At 39.9% G+C, this 20,120-nt stretch overlaps 1 protein-coding gene across 3 annotated transcripts; it reads left to right on the top strand.

Moving 5' to 3' along the window:
- The first annotated feature begins 4,951 nt into the window (after positions 1-4,951).
- On the top strand, positions 4,952-17,956 carry ankdd1a (ankyrin repeat and death domain containing 1A). Of its 3 annotated transcripts, none has more exons than XM_078283609.1 (15): positions 4,952-5,087; positions 6,413-6,516; positions 7,927-8,025; positions 9,325-9,423; positions 9,550-9,654; positions 10,177-10,275; positions 10,828-10,926; positions 11,088-11,186; positions 11,337-11,435; positions 13,464-13,562; positions 13,798-13,896; positions 14,950-15,045; positions 15,301-15,502; positions 16,242-16,369; positions 16,763-17,956. In XM_078283609.1, the coding sequence occupies exons 1-15, from the start codon at positions 5,054-5,056 to the stop codon at positions 16,826-16,828; spliced, it is 1,527 nt and encodes a 508-aa protein (XP_078139735.1). In that variant the 5' UTR covers positions 4,952-5,053; the 3' UTR covers positions 16,829-17,956. The 3 variants fall into 3 exon arrangements, with proteins under 3 accessions (XP_078139735.1, XP_078139729.1, XP_078139733.1); XM_078283603.1 differs by having other exon boundaries at positions 16,242-16,373; XM_078283607.1 differs by having other exon boundaries at positions 5,059-5,087; positions 7,931-8,025; positions 16,242-16,373.
- The last annotated feature ends 2,164 nt before the right edge of the window (positions 17,957-20,120 follow it).

Genomic DNA, 20,120 nt, shown 5'->3' with positions numbered 1-20,120 from the left:
ACTCAGTTCCTACCAGTAACTACCAGTTAAGAAGAAAAGGAACTAAAACAATGACACACTGACTGCCTAATACTGGTGCTGTCAGTGCAGGGATTAAGTGTGGAGAATCTAAATCCTAACGGCACATGTACAGCACATCAATGAAGCAAGCACGACATTTAGCATTTGCTGCTTATATAATATATATATATATATATATATATATATATATATATATATATATATATATATATATATATATATATATATATATATATATATATACACACACACACACACACATACATACATACATACACATATATATACACATACACACACATATATACATACACATATATATATATATATATATATATATATATATATATATATATATATATATATATATATATATATATATATATATATATATATATATATAAAAATCGCTCAAAGTATTTCCCCTTGAATGTGCTTTTTTTCAAGGATTAATGATTACTTGCTCATAACTGTAGTCAGTAACAAAACCCATTGGATTACACCCCCGCAGCAGCATCATTTGATTACCGTCAGTTATTTTAAATTACTTCGCTTCCAAAATCTATCAATTTAAACTGACAATTTATTACACATTGCTATTGGAATGCTGTTAATCTTAACATGTCACTCACAAGCATGATTAACCATTATCTCACGCATTGTCACATGATATTTATGTCTATATCACACAATAAAAAAGTTTTTCCCCTCTTCTAACAGTATTCCAACAAATAAAAGGTCTTTTAAACATGTATAATCTGATAACTTTTTTTTTTCCCCAGCAACAAATTTCTTCTACTTATTACCAGATTACATCACATGTAATCCATCATTTCATAATATTGGCTGAATGACTGAATACACACGTTTTGTTCACTCACTTTAGAGTGACTGACCTATTTCCCATTCCATAGGTAATGTGAAAGAGAGGGAGGGGCGAGAGAGACATTTTAAATTCTAAATCTAAACAAATCTTCCTACAACTACAAACCAAAAGCTTAGTCAATATTTTATGCTGTGTTAATGCTGTGCATGTTTATAATGTTTATTTTATTTTCTCTGCAAAGAGCAATGTGGTGGAACATTTTATTGTGGAGCCTGTTTCCTTAGCAACAAACCTTTTTGGCCAACACCCATAACAGTCTCTGAATCTGGCTGAACCCTGTTGAGCTATGTTTCATCATCATCTCAATATTGGCAGACACTTCCAGATTACTGTGCTCTCATTCTTACCTCAAATAACAGATGACTTTGTAGGCTCTTATCTATAGCTGCATTGATAAATTACAATTCATTTCAACTTAATTATCCCCAATGGGAAATTCTTTATTGCAGTTGCAGTCACCATAAAACTGCAAATTTATGATTAATATGTTGAAAATGTACAATGTTAGCCTTGTCTGCTGTGAGGTCCCTATTAGAAATGACAAATGACCTTTGGGAAGCTCTATATAGAGTGGATATCAAAATATCTACAGTTAAAATTTTAAAGTGCCCAGTAGCTGTGCATCTTTCTGCACTACAAATACACAAAAATAGCCTGGGGAAATATGTGAATATCACAGTAACCAGCTTCTATTAACATTTTACTGGTTTAATGGGGCAACAAGTCATTTTCTGTCCCATAGTACATAACGACCGTAATATATATATCTGTAGAGGGTTGATAGGGTTGTTGATCAATACCAACAACTCTGAGATTTCTGGCTTTCAAAACTCACTTTCCTTCTTTGTTTTGGAACAAAAACTCCCCACCTGTTGGAGTTTCAAGACACTCCCACCCACCGGCTGGCATTTTCAGCTGTTCAACGATAGAGGACAGTGCTGCAAGCCAGTGACCTGCATCACAATACACTTCAGCTGTGAAGGCTATGGATGCCTTGATAGGGCTGTGCAGAGACTTGTGTAGGTTCTATCATTGTTGTTGCAATTCCTACTGATCACCTAGGTCACAGATTACTTAATGCCCCTTTGTATGGCAGGCTGTTTTGTCATGTATTCCCTAAATTGTAGTAGTAGCCAGTAGCATTTATTTTTAGCTGCGACCAGCAGCTCTATAGCTTGCTCTGTCGGTCGGTCGGTTGGTCGGTCCACAAAAATTTCCCGACGCGTGTACGCATGCACATACGTGGTCACAGCTATTGTGAATTCGTGCTTGTTTAGTCACTATTCTGCTTCGCTATTGTAACTTTACTAGTTGCTATATAATAGATACTAGTAATAGTGACTAGTAAAAACTTGTACTGGTTTTTACTAGTCACTTTTCTATTTGTGCTAGTAACATAGCTAGTATAGTGACCAATTTCATTTTTACTATCCCCTAAAAAGGCATAGTCACTAGAATGTAGGCAATAGTACTTATTGATAATCACTAGTCAATATTCTGCTAATTAAAAAGGCACTAGTCACTACAAAATAGCCACTATTGATTAGATTTTTTAGTTATTAGTCAATATTCCACCAGCTTCCAGTTGTTCTTGTATTTTACTAGTTGCTATATTCTAGATTCAGTTCTAATTTAATGGGTACGAGTGACTAATCATTTTTAGCAGTAGTTTTAAGTGACTGATATTAACAATTCTCATTGTTTATTAGGGTGTTACTAGTAAAAAAAAAAAGAAAAGTGACAAGTAAAAACCAAATTTGCCACTAGTACCTATTACATTTAAACTACCGTAAATCCTCTAATATTGGCCCGGGCCTTTATTTACCTCAACTGCGGAGGGTACCAGGCCTTTATTGGAAGCAGGCTTATATTAGAGACAGGCCTTTATTTCTAATTCCCTCTGTTTGATAAGTATATTTGCTCATATTTTAGTACGAAGCCTCCTTGTTTTCTGATCTGCTTCTGTTGGGGTACGTTGGTAGCCGTTTTTTTGTTACTACAATGCATTATGATAATTACGGTAATCGACGACAGCATGCTCCAGAGACTTCCGCCGGCTGAGTCATCTTGTGGCACTTGTATGTTACTACAAACTACAGTTACAAACAGGCACCAGGAGTTTACCGGTATCCACCGTTGTTTGCATGTAAGCTGAAGCTAACTGAAGCTAAGAATAGAATCTATACAGTTATATCATATCGCCATTTATTTCGATGCATATGCGTGAGCTCAGTCCACCTGACAGCCCTCTGTTCTGTCGGCGGAGAGAGAGACACAGACAAGCATGGAGGTTTCGGCGCGCCGAGGGCTTACTGCCGACGCTTTCCGGGGACACGGTTCCGGCCAGTGCCGGACGATGTGTTCCTGGTGATCCAGCCGAGATTTCGGCGGGGGTCCCGACGCTGATGCGTCACCGGGCGTCCGGGGCTTGGGTCGGGAGGATCAATGCGGGCCGTGGGCGCAGTGGAGAGGACAGCGGCGGAGAGAGGAGATGGACACGGTCCAGCCATATACTAGGTTTTGACCTAGTCTTGTTTCCTTTGTTTTTTTTCCCCGGCTTGTATTTGAGGCCGGCCTTTATTTGTTCATGTCGACCACAGCCCCGGCCATTATCAGAGACCCGGCTTTTAATTGACTACCGGCCACTATTAGAGGAAATACGGTAATAGCCTACATAGTAACTAGTAAAATTACAATAGCAACTAGTAAATGGCAAAATAGTGACTGAAAAATAAGCACTAGTGGCAATGACCAAACGGCTTGCCTTACACTTTGAGAAAGGTGGACTTTAATGTTTATACATTTGTTCCTCAACAACACCAAAATATGTGACAGTCTGAGGACAAGACAAAGATGTGGTAGCCTATGTATTGTGGGAATACAGGAAAATCTGACAGCTTCAGTAGGAAGAAATAGAAAAAGTGAATTTTAACTTTAGCGTTAATGAGGAGTTTCCTTATATGGTGTCTGCTCCCCCTTCCCTTCCGTGTGATTGGCCGTTGGTTGGCCTGTCTCCCTCCTATAGAACCTCCTGTCGCCCTCAGGCTGCGTCAAGCTACCAGATAACTGCGGAAGTACGACGATTGTGCTTTCAAAATAATGGCGTCAAATTTTGCCATTTGGGGGTTTAAAAAATAATTAAAAAAGGGACATTAAGTAATATATGACCTCTATCGGCAACCAGTAGGAATTGCAACAACATTGATGGAACTTATCTCCTCCTAAGTGTCTGGCAAAGCATCCAACCCTCTTGTTCCCTCGAGTTATGGTGGTTCTCAATCTTCGTCCTCAAGTCCAGACTAGCCTACTGCTGGTTTTATATGCTACCAGCTAGTTGCATTCACCTGGTGTCCCAAGTGTAAATCAGGCCCTGATTATATGGCTAGAATGAAAATCAGTAGGGCTCTGGAACTCAAAGCTAATTAGAACTAGATCCAACACCTAGATAATATGCCACAAAGAAATAAATCAATTCAACCCAACTGTTCCTTTAATGAACAATGGCTCTGACAGGACCAGGTAACTCCAGAACTTGCAGGCTTGGCCATTCCCTTGACCATTTTTTTCTTTTCAACCTCACCTCTTATCCATTTTGGGCTTTGTGTGTGTGCATGTGCAGCAGCCAAGCTGGTGTATGGGTATTTTTTACAGTATACACACACACACACACACACACACACACTAGCTGCAGCGGTAGCTGTGCTGGTTACCCACTGCACCTGCCCTGCATAGGTGTCCTTTTTGGGGTCATGCTGGTGGCCACCAAGTGAGTGAGTAGGCCTACCGGCTTCCGAATAACTGCTGCAAAAGTTTGAGAGATGGCTCAGAGGGAGCCAGGGGACGGAGGTGTCTTTCAGAGAGATTTTCATTATTTTATTTTTTTTAAATCTGGTTGAGACTTGCCTCAGTGACTTAAATTTAATTTCTGTACAACTCAAACGCTCATCAATAAGGGTTTTATTTTGAAGGCTGTGACCGGAAGTCTTCTGTATTTCCTATTTTATTCTGTTTAGCTTGACAGTGGTATGAATAGCTTTCCAGCACAGCGTACAACCTCATCATATAATAGAAACCAGAATGAAATGCGACAATAAAATAAGATAAGACAATGAAATGAGTCAGAGCCGCCTTTAAAACACTGAAAAGATGGAGGACGACCTGGTGTCGGAGGATGATATCTGTAAGTAGGCTATGTGCTTGAAACAGCATCGTTTTGCTACTCTGTAGCTGCTCCTCTTTAGCGACCTGTCATGTTGTCAGCAGGATGTCCGTGTTGCCTATCTGCCTACACTTGATATGCACCCATTCATGTTGGTCCTATTCATATGATTTGCCGTTAGGCAGCAAACAGCCTTAATGATACTGTCGCTAAAATATTTGGATTCCCATCGGTTTTATATGGTTGACCAATGCGTAGACTACCGTTTTTTCTTGAATGGGGAGGGTATGTCAAACTCCATTCAAAAAAGGTGGTAGGCTAATTTAAAGTTGACTTGTTTATTGGCAAATGTACACACCTGGTAGAACATGACTTGACACATTTTCCGAATCATTAGGAGCCACTCGACAAATCTCGACTAGCGAGAAGTGTTAACCATTTCAAAAAAGTTGAGATTTTATTGAAATAAAGTGCTGCTTGATGGGTCGCTTGTATGCCGAATATACCAGTCCCTCCTAAAAGATGTGGAAAGGTTTTAAGTCATGCTCCATAATTTATATACCTTTATCATAACTAAGGCAACACGAAATTGACAGATTTTTGAATGGACTTTGGCATCCAGTTACGTCCATACGAAAGAACAGCACACATCGGCGCTATAGGTTGCTGTCAATCACATAAATCTGACCGGTGGATTGCTATTAGATCAAAAATATATTTAGTCTGTCAATCTTAAAGGAAAACTCCACCCTCATCCTCTTACACTGTTATATTTCATCATCTATGATGTGCAGTTATCATGTGATGAAGTGTTATAACCGTTTTTTTTTGTGTGTACTCACCTTCCCTCAATTTACCTGTCTACTTCAATTAGTGATTTCCTACATTTCCCAGAATGTCGTTCAACAACCTTCTTTCTCTCCCTTGTGCTATTTTGGGCGAGCACCTACAGTATAAAGAAACCTGACTTGGATGTTAGAATAAAAAGGTGGATGAGAGCAGGTATGTCATTTGGGTTATCAGGTGGGCTGCTCCCATCACAGATGAGTGGTAGAATTTGACCCACAGCGCCTCCACAAGGATCAACAGGACGTTGTGGCTTCCCATCATGTCCATCATGCTTAGCTGAAGTTACAGGGACTGGAATCAGATTTGTTTTGACTCCCCCTGCTGGCTAAATCTCTAACCTGGCAGGATGACAGGTTACCAAAACCATCTAATAAAAAAGCTACATGTGAGTCCATATGACTTTTGTCATATGGACGTCCTTGTCATTCAGTGATGTAAGGAGCAGATTTGGACACCTTTTTGACACCAGCCCTTCTTGTGTCCATCATTCCCCACAGTGCTCTGGTCAGAAAAGGAGTTCCATGATGCTGCGAAGAGGAACGACACGGGGAAAATGCAGGAGCTGATCAAGAAGGGTGTGGACGTCAAGGCCAAAAATAAAGTGAGCCTGTTGTAGGGCGAACATGCACGTCTCACATGTATCGTATAACTGCTGTTTTAGCAGATTTCTCAGTGTCGTGCCAGTCATTACTTTGCTGCTGAATACTCTAGAGCAGAGCTAGTCAACCATGGCTGACATTCTGCAGGTTTTCATTTCAAAGACTACAGCAGCTCATTTCACTGATTAGTTCCTCTGGTTGAAGGTGTGTTAATCAGTGAAATCAGCTGCTGTAGTCTTTGGTTGGTCGATGGACTTTCACGCTATATTAAAAAAGGGGGCAGGATCCATATTTGGGCAAAAAAAATGACATCACACTTGACCAGTCTGTCTCTTCTGACCTACTCTGTTCTTTAAGCCAATGAGAAAAATGAGCGGTCCCAATATTGCCAGCTCGGCTTTTTAAAATGTTTTCAAGATAACATACTGACACCGGTATGATTATACTGTGAGCGTCGTGTTTTGCAAAACAACGTTTATCATAGTTTTCAAAGACTGGTGTATGCCCCTAGGTTTCTATTGCAGTAGAGTAGGAGGCTGCAGCCTGGTGTTACTGGACGGGCGGAGCAGGCGGCTATAGCGAAGTTATGGTTTCTACTAACAGGGATCATGACAGAAAACATGTTATTTGGGCCCAGGGTTCAAAATACTGAACTATCCCTCGTATGGATAAGTTTGACGATTTTGGACTTATATAATTTGTCTCTTACATACCTGTAGTACTTGGACCAACAGAGAATATTGACTCCCGAGTCAGCAAGCTCCAAATGGGATATGTCAAAATATCTATAAAAAGGAGTAGTAAATGAAGTACTTATACTTGTATATACTTCTTAATTTACTACCTCATCATTGTGTTGTTTTCTACTTTGTTTAATTATAATTTGTTTAATGTGATCTACAGGAGCAAATCACCAAGTAAAATTCCTTGTATGTGCAAACTCAATAAAATGACTTCAGAGCTTACCATCAACCCAACGATGGATGTAACCGTTCTCCAAGCTTTGTTTTTGAGAAGTTTATTCCTTAGTCTTTCAAAAAAAGGTTGTTGAGAACTGGGAAGTTTAGAATGGCTGGAATCCACTTCTCATCCATTTTGCCAGGCAGAGCTATTGTTCATGAAACAAAATCACATCGGTAGGTAAACAAGGAAGCACGGAAATCTGATTGGCTGTTGACGGCCGATGACTGAAAAGTTCAGCTGTGGCCAACTTTTCTCAGCCAACAAGCTTGTTGCCCGTTCACACATCGTCTGAGTCTCCATGGTTGCATAGCTCTATAGAAAATGAATGGACTTCTGGTGATTGTGTCCATCACTTAACTGTTTCTCTGCTTCGATTTAGGCCTTCCCCAGGGATAAAATACTGTGCAACATTTTAAGTACCACCAAACACCCTCCTCCTCCTCCTGCAGGTAGATCGCAAGGCGCTGCACTGGGCAGCTGGAGCTGGCAATGAACAGGCTCTTCGTCTCCTACTGGACCATGACACCGAAGTGGATGAGGAGGACAGTGTACGCACACATCCTTGTACTTCTAGCTTTATGATGACTTTCCATTGATTATATTCATTCTCCAACTAATATTACTTAAAGTAGTAATCTGCAACATTTTCGTGTAATTAAATGTCTGTTTTGCTACTCTCTATCGCCAATTGATGTAACACAATAGTTATTCAACCTATATCCAGTTCATGAAAGCTTTTACATTTGCTGTTCTAAACAGCCGGTGTCTGGTGTCTTTCCTGGGAAAAATCCTCTGCTGCACAGGAAGTGACTTTATGTTTGCAGTTTGTTTGGAATAAATAGAAGAAGTGGGTAGTTAGCAGGAGCAGTGATAGCCACCATGACTGAACAGACAAAGAAACGAGCGCCACCTACAGAAACTCAAACTGCATCAATACAAAATCAAAAGGTCTAAATCTCAAACTGGTTCTCACATGGATAGAAGTACGAATACACACATACAATATAACCCTGCTGAAAAAAAATAGCCTAGACCAGTCAAGCTGGTTATGCTGGTGGCCAGCTTAGTAAATATTTTGGAAGGTTTTCTGTTGGTCTTAGCTGGTGGCAGTCTTATGATGTGTTTCTTGCTGTTTAAGCTGGTTTCAGCACTATGATGGTGTTTCTTGTTGGTCATGTGGGTAACGGTCTTCAGACAGCTGAGCATTTCACTTTCTCTAACTCTTTACTTTTTAAAATCATTAAAAATTGAACTAAAATGCATGTAATTGCTGTATCTGGAAAAAAAGCACCAAATAGACAATCTTGTATCTCCATTTCTAAATTTGTTAAAACAATTACATGGAAAACAAATACACAATCTCTTTGTAATTTTTAAACTCTTTTTCGCTTCTTTTTTTTTGGCAAATATCCACTGGTTTTTACTATAGGTAGCGCCCATCTTCCTTCTTTCTCGACTGTATCTCTCTGCCTTCTCCACTCTCTTCTCCTACAGCCATGTTTGGAAACAGGCTTTAAGACAAGCCAGATGAAATGTTTTCCAAACAGGCCCAACAGCAAGATGACTGCCCATCAAAAACAGCTCAGACCATCAACCAGCTGTACCTGGTCTAGGCTGTTTTTCTTCAACAGGGAATTTTTCCCATGGTTTTCTGTTTGACTTGATATTTTAATGCTCACCACATAGCCACCAGCTATACTCTGTACACCCGATTACTGTTATGTTGTTATATTATAATTGCTTTCACAAGTGTATGTCTTTCAGTCCCAGTGAAATGGTATTAGTTTAATGCAGTACAAACATTAGCTGAATTATTATACAGCATTATTTTTTAATATGTTTCACAGTTTGGCATGAATGCCCTGCTTCTGGCATCCTGGTTTGGTCACCTAAAGATCCTGCAGATCCTGGTGGCCTGTGGAGCAAAGCTCAACTGTCAAAACAAGGTAAGACCTGCCTCACTTCACCTCACAGAAATAATAAAACGATTAGGCTATTGGCTGATTAATACTAGATGAATCAGTTGATTATGAATGAACATATCCTCGTGTGTGTGTGCATCCATATGACAGAATGGTCTGAGCATGCTGCACTGTGCTGCCCAGCGAGGCCACATCAGAGTGCTGGAGTTCATCATGGAGGACCTGGAGAATATCCGCCTCGACACAGAGGACAAGGTAACTGCCTGCAATCTCAAATATCACCCAGCCGCTCCCTGATTGATAGTCAAATAAGATGCTAATCCGTCCATCTCAACTGGTTAATCGAATACCAAGACAAACACAGCCTTCTCACAAATGTAACTGAGTTTTGTGTGTGCTTGTTTCACCTTTGCATGAGTAGTTGCGCAGCCACAAACAAGGCTGCACTCAAACATTCTGAAATTCTCTCTGTCTGAATCTTATGCACACTCAGATTGAAATTATCTGTGCACATTTTTTCTACTTGTTCATAAAATATTATGTGCAACTTAAACTCTTTTCTTGCATGTGGAAAAAAATGGATTCTAGTTACACATTCGAACATTTTGGAATTATGTGATCAAATCTTTTATACACATTCACACAGAATTTCCATTTTTGAATGTGTGAAATAAATTTGCACTGTATGACTTATTGTCTGGAACACTGTGTGCATGTAACCACACTCACTGTGTGTAGTAGCTCCTATGTGTAATCTGATGACTGCTCTCTGGTCAGTCTGGGAAGACGGCGTTTCACCTGGCTGCCGAACACGGACAACTGGAGGTGGTGGAGTTCCTAATTGGAATGGGTTGTACACATGGTTTGAAGGACAAGGTAGAGACACACACACATACACAAATCTAGCAATTTTACTCTAACAAACAAACAAACATACATGTCAAGGGCTGTTGAACATGAAGGAAAGACAAGTATAAGTCATCTTGAATGAGAAAGCAAACAGATGTGGCAGCATTAAAAAACGAAGAGGGTAATGGCAAAAAAGTTAAAAGGCTTTATTTCACATTTTGCTTTGCGTTCACACCTAGCATGTTTGGAGCAGTTTATTCAAACTCTGGAGCGTTCACACCTTTAGTTCAGTTCATTTGGCCAGGTGAGCAGTTGTGCACCTAAAGTTACAGGGACTGGAATCAACCCCCCGGTTCACTTATAAATGGGCAGTGTGAATCTAAACCAACCAAATACAAAAATACAACAAAGTAAACTTTTCCATTTTGGTTCAGACCACAGAAAACAAACTGTAGGTGTGATCGCACCCCAACTATTCAGTCTTTTCTAGACTTGGTAGCATGTTTTGGTGTATATATTTATAGGATATTATCAGAGATGATGATCTTGCCATGGTGATCTTTTATACCTGGGTTGCAGGAAGACAACACTGCCATACATCTAGCAGCGAAGCATGGACATACAGAGGTGCTGCAGAAGATTGTGGAGACTGGGGTAGACATCGATGAGAGGAATATTGTGAGTGGACCTGTAAATCACCAGCATCAAATCACATGTTAAACTATGTAATAAGTACAATATAATGTAAGGTAATAAAATGGCAAAAATAGACTAAGGCATTTTTTCATTTCTTGCTCATATATGGAGTTCCTACTAAGCATTTCTTTATCTTTTGTTAGGATGGTCTCACAGCATTGCACTTCTCGGCTGATGGAGGTCACTATGAGTGTGTCAAACTACTGTTGGAGTCCTGCTGTAATGTCAATGCACTAACTAATGTATGGGTTGTTCATTTACAGTAGTGTATCATATGCAATACACACAATGAGAGATAACCATGTACAATGTTTTGATCATTTTCAAGTTGCACAATAAGGTATTTGTGAAAGAGCATGACTCCTTCCTATCATGTTTGCTAATGTCTGCAGAGGAATATGAATGCTCTCCATTATGTGGCCCAGCATGGCTTTGATAGAGAGGTCAGCTTGCTGCTGGAGGCAGGAGTCAACACAGATGCTGTAGACAATGTAAGTATAATGTGACTTGTTTTTTTCGGTAACATTGCATTTGCTTATGTCAGTTAAATCACTGGGTCTTTGATGACCAAATGGAAGTACCGCTTAGCCATGATATCACCCTTATTTTCCTCTGTCTGGAAATTTGGTAAAAAAGAATCTGGTAATTTCCAGGTTTTGACAAGTTTGGAAATTGCACAAAAGGGTTTGGAAAAGCATGGAAAAATATTGTTGTACTGTCCCGATATACATGCGACTACACATTCTCTATGATTTTAGAAACCCATCATCATTTTGATATTTGTTGCTGTGAAGAATAATCATCTATAGAGTGATATGGGAGGGTTAATCAACTATCAGCATACTGTAGTTCTTACTGAACACTAAAATCTTCAAATCAAGGAATTAAGGTCTGGACAAAGTATGGAGTTTTGAAGTTGAAACTGTGTAGGAACCCTGGTATTAATGCTGAAGCCTCTTTAGCTGAGCTGGTAATAGATCAACAGGGGTTTGTGGCTACCTCTAAGTAGGGGTGACACACCAAGGCTGCAGCCAAAACCCAGGAAATCCATTTGTCTCTAGAACACATCTATAAGTCTTCCCAAGTGTTCAGGTTTAACAGCAATAAGGTGGAGTGGGAAACAATATCCAGGAATATCCAGGAGAGCAGATCCCATACATCATCTCTGTTGCTCTTCTAGAGCTTGCAGGATGTATTGGCACGACTTTGCCAAAAGACAGTGGCAATAAAAAGTATTCACTCCCCTTGACTTTATGCACATCATTCTGCTACAACATTAGTTCCAAATACATCTGGGCTATTTGGTCTTTAATATATACAAAGCACAGTGGCACACAGATTCACATCTTTGACTTTACTATGGAAGTCAATGAAGACACTGGATAGAAAAAACTCCTGAAAAGTGCTCTGTACTTATGGTGATGTAGGGATGATAGATTCTTTTTTTCCTTGAAATTCCCTAAACTGGAATCAATTGTCATTCTTAAGTGACACTGGTATTGCACACAGTGTTCCAGTATTATGAAGCAGAAAACTCCCCACACCCTAAAATCCCATTACAATCTATGCCTGTTATAAAACTTGCTCACAAGAAAGGTAAAATTAGAGCAATTTTGAAAAGAAAAAAACATATTCCAAATGTGTAACTATAATGGCAGGATGGAGTATGAATACTTTCATGATGCATCATGTTAGTTCAGGCGGGACACGCAAGTCATGCGCGGCACATCAGCTGATTTCAACTTGAGATCAACAAACACTAATCACATCTGACACTTATATCAAGGCGGTGTATTTAAGCTGTCAGCTCCTCATTCATCCCTGTGGTTCCTACCTGCCACACACTGCATCTCCACCACCCAGCCTCTGGTCTGGTTTCTTATTAATCAATACACTTGCGATGGTGTTTCTGTAGATTTGTATATGCCATATCTCAGATATGCGTCTTGCTGGATTCTGTTCTGTATACCCTTGGAGGTTTGATTGCGCTCCTCGCTGAATCTTTAGCATGCGGCTTCGAGTCATACAGGTAGCAGCCTAGAGAGCAGAACCTGTACCGCCAAATACAACTGTATAACCATTCATAGAATAATGGTTTTAACTTCATGACGAGTGTTCCTGACTGAAACAAAGATTTTGTGTAGACTTTAGAACAAAATAGCCTAAATAAATGTATCTTGTAGTAATTTTGTACAAAAGGTCAATGGAGGTGAATACTTTTTATAGTCAATGTAGCATAGGGCATTACGTAGATTTCCAATGAAATAGCTATAAATAGGTTTTTCAAATGAACTTTTGATTTGTATAAATGTAAACTATTGTGCTATTCCTCTGTGGCCACCAGAAACAACCTTTTAGATGCATCCTCGGCCTACTGTCAGTTTTATAATGATCTTCCTGTACTGGTGGGCGCTCCCATTATTAGGATAACTCCAACTCTAATTAAACAACTCTTCACTGTTTTTCTGTTTGTTGTAAGATAAACCATTCAAACACGTCCTGCTTCTTTTTTTAAACAGCAACACAACACACCTCTCCACATCGCTGTGTTCAACGGTCACACAGAGATTGTACGGCTACTTATAGATGCTGACTGTGACCTGGATTTGTCTGACAATGTGAGTACAAGTTTCGAAGTCACTGGTACACGTTATGGAACAAAGTTTACGTGAACCAATTATTTACATTACATTAAGCTGACACACTTATCCATGAGGCATCTTGTTCCTAGACAACGCAGCATGAGTTCAGTATAATCTTGTTTCAGCAAAGTTCACATTAGCATTGAGGCCAAGGCTACAGTGCACTGATAGCAGACTTGACAGGCCTCTCATGTGATTCATGTTCACACAGAGACAGCAGACTGCCTTGCACATCGCAGCAGAGCATGGCTGCCAGGACATGGCCGAGATGATCCTCATCGCTGGAGTTAACCTCAATCTGACGGACAAGGTATAGTGCAGAAGCAGTAACATTTATGAGATGACCCTACCCAAGGTAGAATGCCACACTGAAAACAATCTGGATTGAGGAGGCAAGTGACGCATAAGGCCTGCAACTTGGGGCTGGATGCTCTGAATAATGAATGAATTTGCAGTATATACTCTGTAGTGTTTATTGTACATGTTCTGAGAAAACCAAATTGACATCTCTTTACAGTTCTGAATTACAAGCTTCTAAATACAGAGAGAAGCAATAGGTGAGAAACCCATGAATTGATTCATTTGGTGAATTCAGTCTGTACTTTTTGATACCTATCCAATAGATTTATGGAGTTATGAGTCAGTTACACTTTTCAGTTGTAAAGTATGATCCTGCCTTTCAGAAAGACTTTTGACTTATTTGTCATAGTATAGTAGCTCTTACTCAACAAGTGGCAATGTGTTCACCTTTTTAGACTGATGCAAAACTTAATGACATAACTCACAGTACATATAGTAAGTGGAATCAACCTGATGTATGTTATGAGGATGGGGTCTTTTCAGAAAAAAAGGCATAAATTAATGCTTTTCTTGTGGATTCTGGTGGTCGTTTTTCTTTATGATGACCACCGACTTTACCACTACATCACTGCTCATAGGCCTACTGTAAGTAAGACAAATTACCATATCATGACAACAAAAAAAAGTTACTTCTCTCTAGATAGCTTGGTCCGACCCAACCAGTTATTGTCGGGACACGTGTGACACAGTCTGGCTCAGTCTATTCTCTTCACCTTACCTGTTTGTGTATTGAGGATAAGTTAAAGAAGTTGATGCTGTCAACTTTACTGTCCCCAGGGATTTGATGGTGTTTGGCACAAACGAATCACAACCATATAATACAACACCTGTGCTTACCATTTTCTTCCTTTGGGGTTATGATGTTTTACTCTTCTTGAATCTTATGTTTTCCTGATAATATTTTTACATCCAAACATGAAGTATGAATTATTAATATATTTCTTATTTAATCTATTCAGTCTTTGCCAGTCTAGTGCTTTACTCAATGCATTGATATATACAGCAGGGGAAAACCTGCCTGGAGGTGGCAGCAAGAGGCAGCCATGTCATCTTGGTAGACATGATCATCAAAGCAGACCGTTTTTACAAATGGGAGAAGGTGAGTTTGCTGACCTCATATCCTCATTTGCATTGTCACAGAAGCAGACTGTACTTATACCCATCGTTCTTTTAGGAAAAAAATAAAACAAGCACAGGAAAAAACATACATTGAAAGGTGTCGTTTGTAGTATGGCTGCACATCACATTTATTGCTGCATAAATGTATTGTGCAGCCTTACAGGTACTGGATGCACTTACGTTATGCCAAAACACTCCCTATGAGCAGGAGAACTGTTATACCTGTTGGTTCCAGGATCACATGGGCGGCGACCAGGATTCCTGGGTGGGGAGACAGCTTAGCTTCAAGCAGGATCACCAGCTGGAGACACAGCACCTGCGCTCTGTCCTGTGGAGCCTGGCCACTAAGCACCTATGCCGTGGGGAATGGAAGATTCTCGCACAACATTGGGGCTTCACCGATGCGCACATACGAGCTATAGAACAACAGTGGACAGGTGAGTCACGCTGACCACTTAGTTGTAAACACATTTTAAATACACATCTTTTAAAGCTGCACAAAGCAACATTACACGTTGGCGACTCCAAATGGCAGTGAGAGGGCAGTGAGAGGCAACTGTTTGAAAAGTGTTGGAACTTTAACACCCAGAAATCATGTAATATGGCAGTAAACTGCACACAGCGCACGGATGTTTATCAACCCGGCCAGTCAGATGCTTTATACCAAAGGGATGAGAGAGGAAAAGATCTAACACTGGTGAGTCCAGCTTTCTCTGGATGGAGCCTCGCTCACTGCCGTTTAGGAGACAGTTTGGATTTCACTCTGAAGTTTTGTTTTCATTAATCTTTTCTTGTGGCTGGAGAAGGTTACATACCTGCCACCAGAATTCAATTTGGACAAATACAGTGAATCTAGAGTATCCCAAATACTGGGGATGGGAGGCTCTCCTCTACTACAGTCCCACTTTGTAAGTTAGAGTGAAAAGATGGGTGTCATTTTGCATAAATCTTGCCTAGTGCAACCTTAACTTTCAAGTCACAAACTATGAGCTTGTGAATTCCCACCTGCCTTTTTTTCCCCTCATGCAAAGGCAATTTGGTGCATTGATTCTCTCTTCTGACAGGCAAAGAATTGATAGCTGCCTCTTCATTCTCAGTTGCTTAGTTTCTCAGTCATCTTACCTTAAACTTCACTAGGTACATGATAAGCATGATAATTTTGAATTGTAACTCTAGGTATGAAAAGCTTCAAAGAGCATGGTCACCGAATGCTATTGATCTGGCTTCATGGAGTAGTGATCGCGGGGGAGAACCCTATCAAAGGCCTGTATGAGGGGCTGGTGGAAATCTCACGGACAGACTTAGCAGGTGAGTCCATGAAACTGCACTGTGGTTTTTATTCTTTTGGACTGGTAAATTGTTTATTAATGTCATGCTTGATCTATCAGTTTTAAAATTGGGCCAACTTCATGCAGTGACAGAAGATACCCAGCAAATAGTTTGACATTAAATAGATGTTGATACGACTGCCTGTACCCATGTTGAAAACCAGTGTAAATACAGCACCAAAACGACGTCTACAGTCGTCATATCATTTTGTCAAAATTTTGTGCTTGTCTGGGTTGATGTTGAACTTGGCCACCTCCTGCATGGTGCCATCCGTTAAATGCTTGCTGGGTATTACTGGTGGTGCGGAATGGCAGCTTCAGGAATGTGTAGGTGCATAGGTGATTTCTTGTTTCCTTTTAATCAATCAGAAAACATCCGGCAGAAGGCAAATGCAGACACCAGCTCTCCCAAAATATGTACTGCAATGTGAATAAGACTGAGTGACTGCGTAGGGAAGGCGACAAGTCCAAGGTTTCAACTCGCATAAGAACTTTGTGGATGTCCTGCGCTGAGCCACTGAAAAACATTCAAAGTGTCCATGGCATGAACTGTTTACATATTCATTCATTAAACATAATCACTCTGAATTTGGTTCACAGAGCATATTTTTGTTAGGGTTAGGAAAATGATGGTTATAAACCTGTAGAATAGCTGATAAACAATTTAATTGTTTTATTTGTTCTTCTGAGTGCATGCAATGAACAGATGCTGATTTATGAAGGAAACTCTCTGGCTAAGATGCAAAACAATGTTTAGCTGTTGAGGCTGCCCATACTGCATCTCCATAAACAAAGGGCTTTTTAGACACACCATTTTAGCATAATTTACGACCACTTGCCGTTCAGCCTAATAAGGCAAAGAGTGGCCCATAATAAAGCACAAGAGAGAATTCCTCACTAAGGCTAAATATTATTTTCATGAATCTGGGTGATGAGTGTAACTGTGATCTATGATAAATGGCTATTTTTGCATGAAGCAACCATTGTCTCTTAAGTATTTTCACAAAATAATAAAATGTGTTTGCATAATGATTTGTATTATAACCCTAATGGTTTTGTATTAAGTTGTGTTGTAGTATACCCTTGTATTGCTGAATTTCAGTATGAATGCACCCTGTTGGTAACTAGTCATTAATTTATGCAAACCAAATTATATGGAACAGGGGTTCCCAGGAACCATCCATTAGGTCTCTGTTGTGATAAGATTCTGTCCCAGGGAAACACATCTGAGAGTTGTTGTTGGAGATGATCTTTCTGTAGGTGGCGGGAGAACAGGGGGAAATGAAACCAATGATGAAAATAGTCTTATACACTTTCACTGTGCTAGGTTATAGTAAATTAATAGTACACTAATGAAATTGAATTATACCCCAGTTTGCACAGAACTGCCTGGAAACTTTTTGGGGGACCCTTGGGGGTCCATAAACCCCAATTTGGGAACCAGTTATCACGTGATTCTTTCACTATAATGCAATAAATCTTGTGATTGTTTTTTCCACTAATGCAAAAATACTTTGTATAATCATATAAATTTCCAATGCAACTATGTACATGTGATTTACATGACAGGTACATAAAATCAATAAAAACTCCATTTTAAAAACACATTATTTGTAATGTTGTTAATTATAGATTAACTAAAGCTGTAAACCCTCTTGCAAAATTAATTTGGTTTGAGTGTGATTGTGTGAAATAATTGCAATGTAGTATAGAATAGTATAGAATTTTTGTTTGCTATGAAACCCTCAACACGTCTGTCTAATCGTTCATGCCAAACTGAGTTTAGGAAGCACCCTTTGCCTGTAGAAGAACTGAATAGTGTCATTAACTATCATGGTGCCGATTTGCAACATAGTCATGACAGTTTCGACTAGATTGGTAGTATTCCTTTCATTTGTACTTTTTGTACTAGCATTCAAAATGTGTATTCCTTAATTAGATCAGGTGTGCAAGAGTAAAGATGGAACAAAAACTTGCAAGACTGGGGGTACTTGAGCACTGGGTTGGGGAACACTGATCTAATGTAACTGTCCTTTGGCCCATGATCTTAAGTGATGTTCCATTAGCTGTAGTTTGGTGACATCTCCAAGAAGGCCAACACTAAATTCTGACATCCCAGAGCCACTCTCCTCTGTACCCAGTGGACAGACTCTGAAAAGGGTTGAAAATCAATAAATGGGCACTTACCCAGAAATGCTAGGGGAGTCCAAAGGACATACCTCCCCCACCCCACGCCCACACATACATGCCCTAAAATACAACAATGTTGAAGAGTGGTAAAAACTGGAATACCCCCTTTGGGATAATTTTCAACTGAATAAATTGCTAATTGACACAACATCACCACTTTGGATAGCATTGCCATTTAGGATCCAAAACCATGGTTACTACATAGATTGCAATGTGATGCTTTTTGCCAAATTTCCTCATGACAGCTTTCTGGATGCTTTTGGAGCCCCTGTGAGCTCAGGCCATTGTCTGAGAGGTCTCTATTATGTCCAATCGCAATTTATTGACTATTTGTCTGAAAACCCACTATTGTGTCCAATTGCCATTTATTGATCTGGTGATTGTCCAAAAAGCTTCTTTGTCGTAGAGTTTGGAGACAGCTTGTTGAACCCAAATACTGGGTCCCATGTGAGCATTTCTTTTTTTTTTTTTACTTCCTCACATCTCCATCTGAACCCTTCTAAACTGTGGTCAAAATTTGAAGACGGGTGTGCATATGTTTTTACCTATTGTGGGGTGAAACAGTTTATCTGATCTTTTCAAGACAGATATTAACTGTTAGGGGATAAAGAGCAGTGATATGTGCATATACGAGGCTACCATGGAGATCATGATGCTGAAAAAGTGAGGTCCTTGCACAGCAAACCAGAGGGTAGCTGACCACATCAATTCCATATTTAAAATACTGTAGATTTCAATAAATATTTCACAAATGTTGTTGTCTATAGATAGATATGTGTCAATCTGTTGTGAGTTTAAAATTGGTTTTATAGGGCTAGGGTTAGGGTTAACTACATATGTGTATCAGTGGTTTGCCTCCTACCTTGCAGACAGGACACATTTTGTACAAATTTAGAATTACCGGTCAGAAAGCTCCATAGTTCACCACGGAGTTCCAGAGGGTTCAGTGTTGGGGCCACTCCTGTTTATTATTTAACTCCTCACTCTTGGCAACATCTTCCGGCACTATGGTATTCATTTTCACTGTTATGCTGACGATACGCAGCTTTATGTTTCCACTAAGCCCACTTATACTCTCCCCTCCAGTACCCTCACTGCTTGTCTCCATGATTTACAGATATGGATGACAAACAACTACCTAAAATTCAACAGTAGTAAAACTGAACTACTCCTCATTGGCTCTAAATCTACACTCTCAAAAACTAATATTTGCTCACTCCCCATTGCTGGAGCCACCTTACCTGTCTCCACACAGGTTAAGAGCCTTGGTGTTATCCTGGATAGTACCCTTTCTTTCTCCAGTCATATAAACAATGTCTCCCAGATTGCCTTTTTCCATCTGCGAAACATCTCCAGACTACGCCCTGCTTTGACACAACACTCCACAGAAGTCTTAGTCAATGCTCTGGTCACATCACGCATTGACTACTGCAATGCGATCCTGGTAGGCATCCCCAACAAACGTATTCACCGACTCCAACTCATCCAGAACTCTGCAGCACGGATTATTACACAATCAAAGTCCACTGAACATGTC

This window comes from Centroberyx gerrardi, chromosome 1 (assembly GCF_048128805.1).
Source record: "Centroberyx gerrardi isolate f3 chromosome 1, fCenGer3.hap1.cur.20231027, whole genome shotgun sequence".
NCBI classification, from domain to species: domain Eukaryota; kingdom Metazoa; phylum Chordata; class Actinopteri; order Beryciformes; family Berycidae; genus Centroberyx; species Centroberyx gerrardi.
This window is presented reverse-complemented; position numbering and strand designations above follow the sequence as displayed.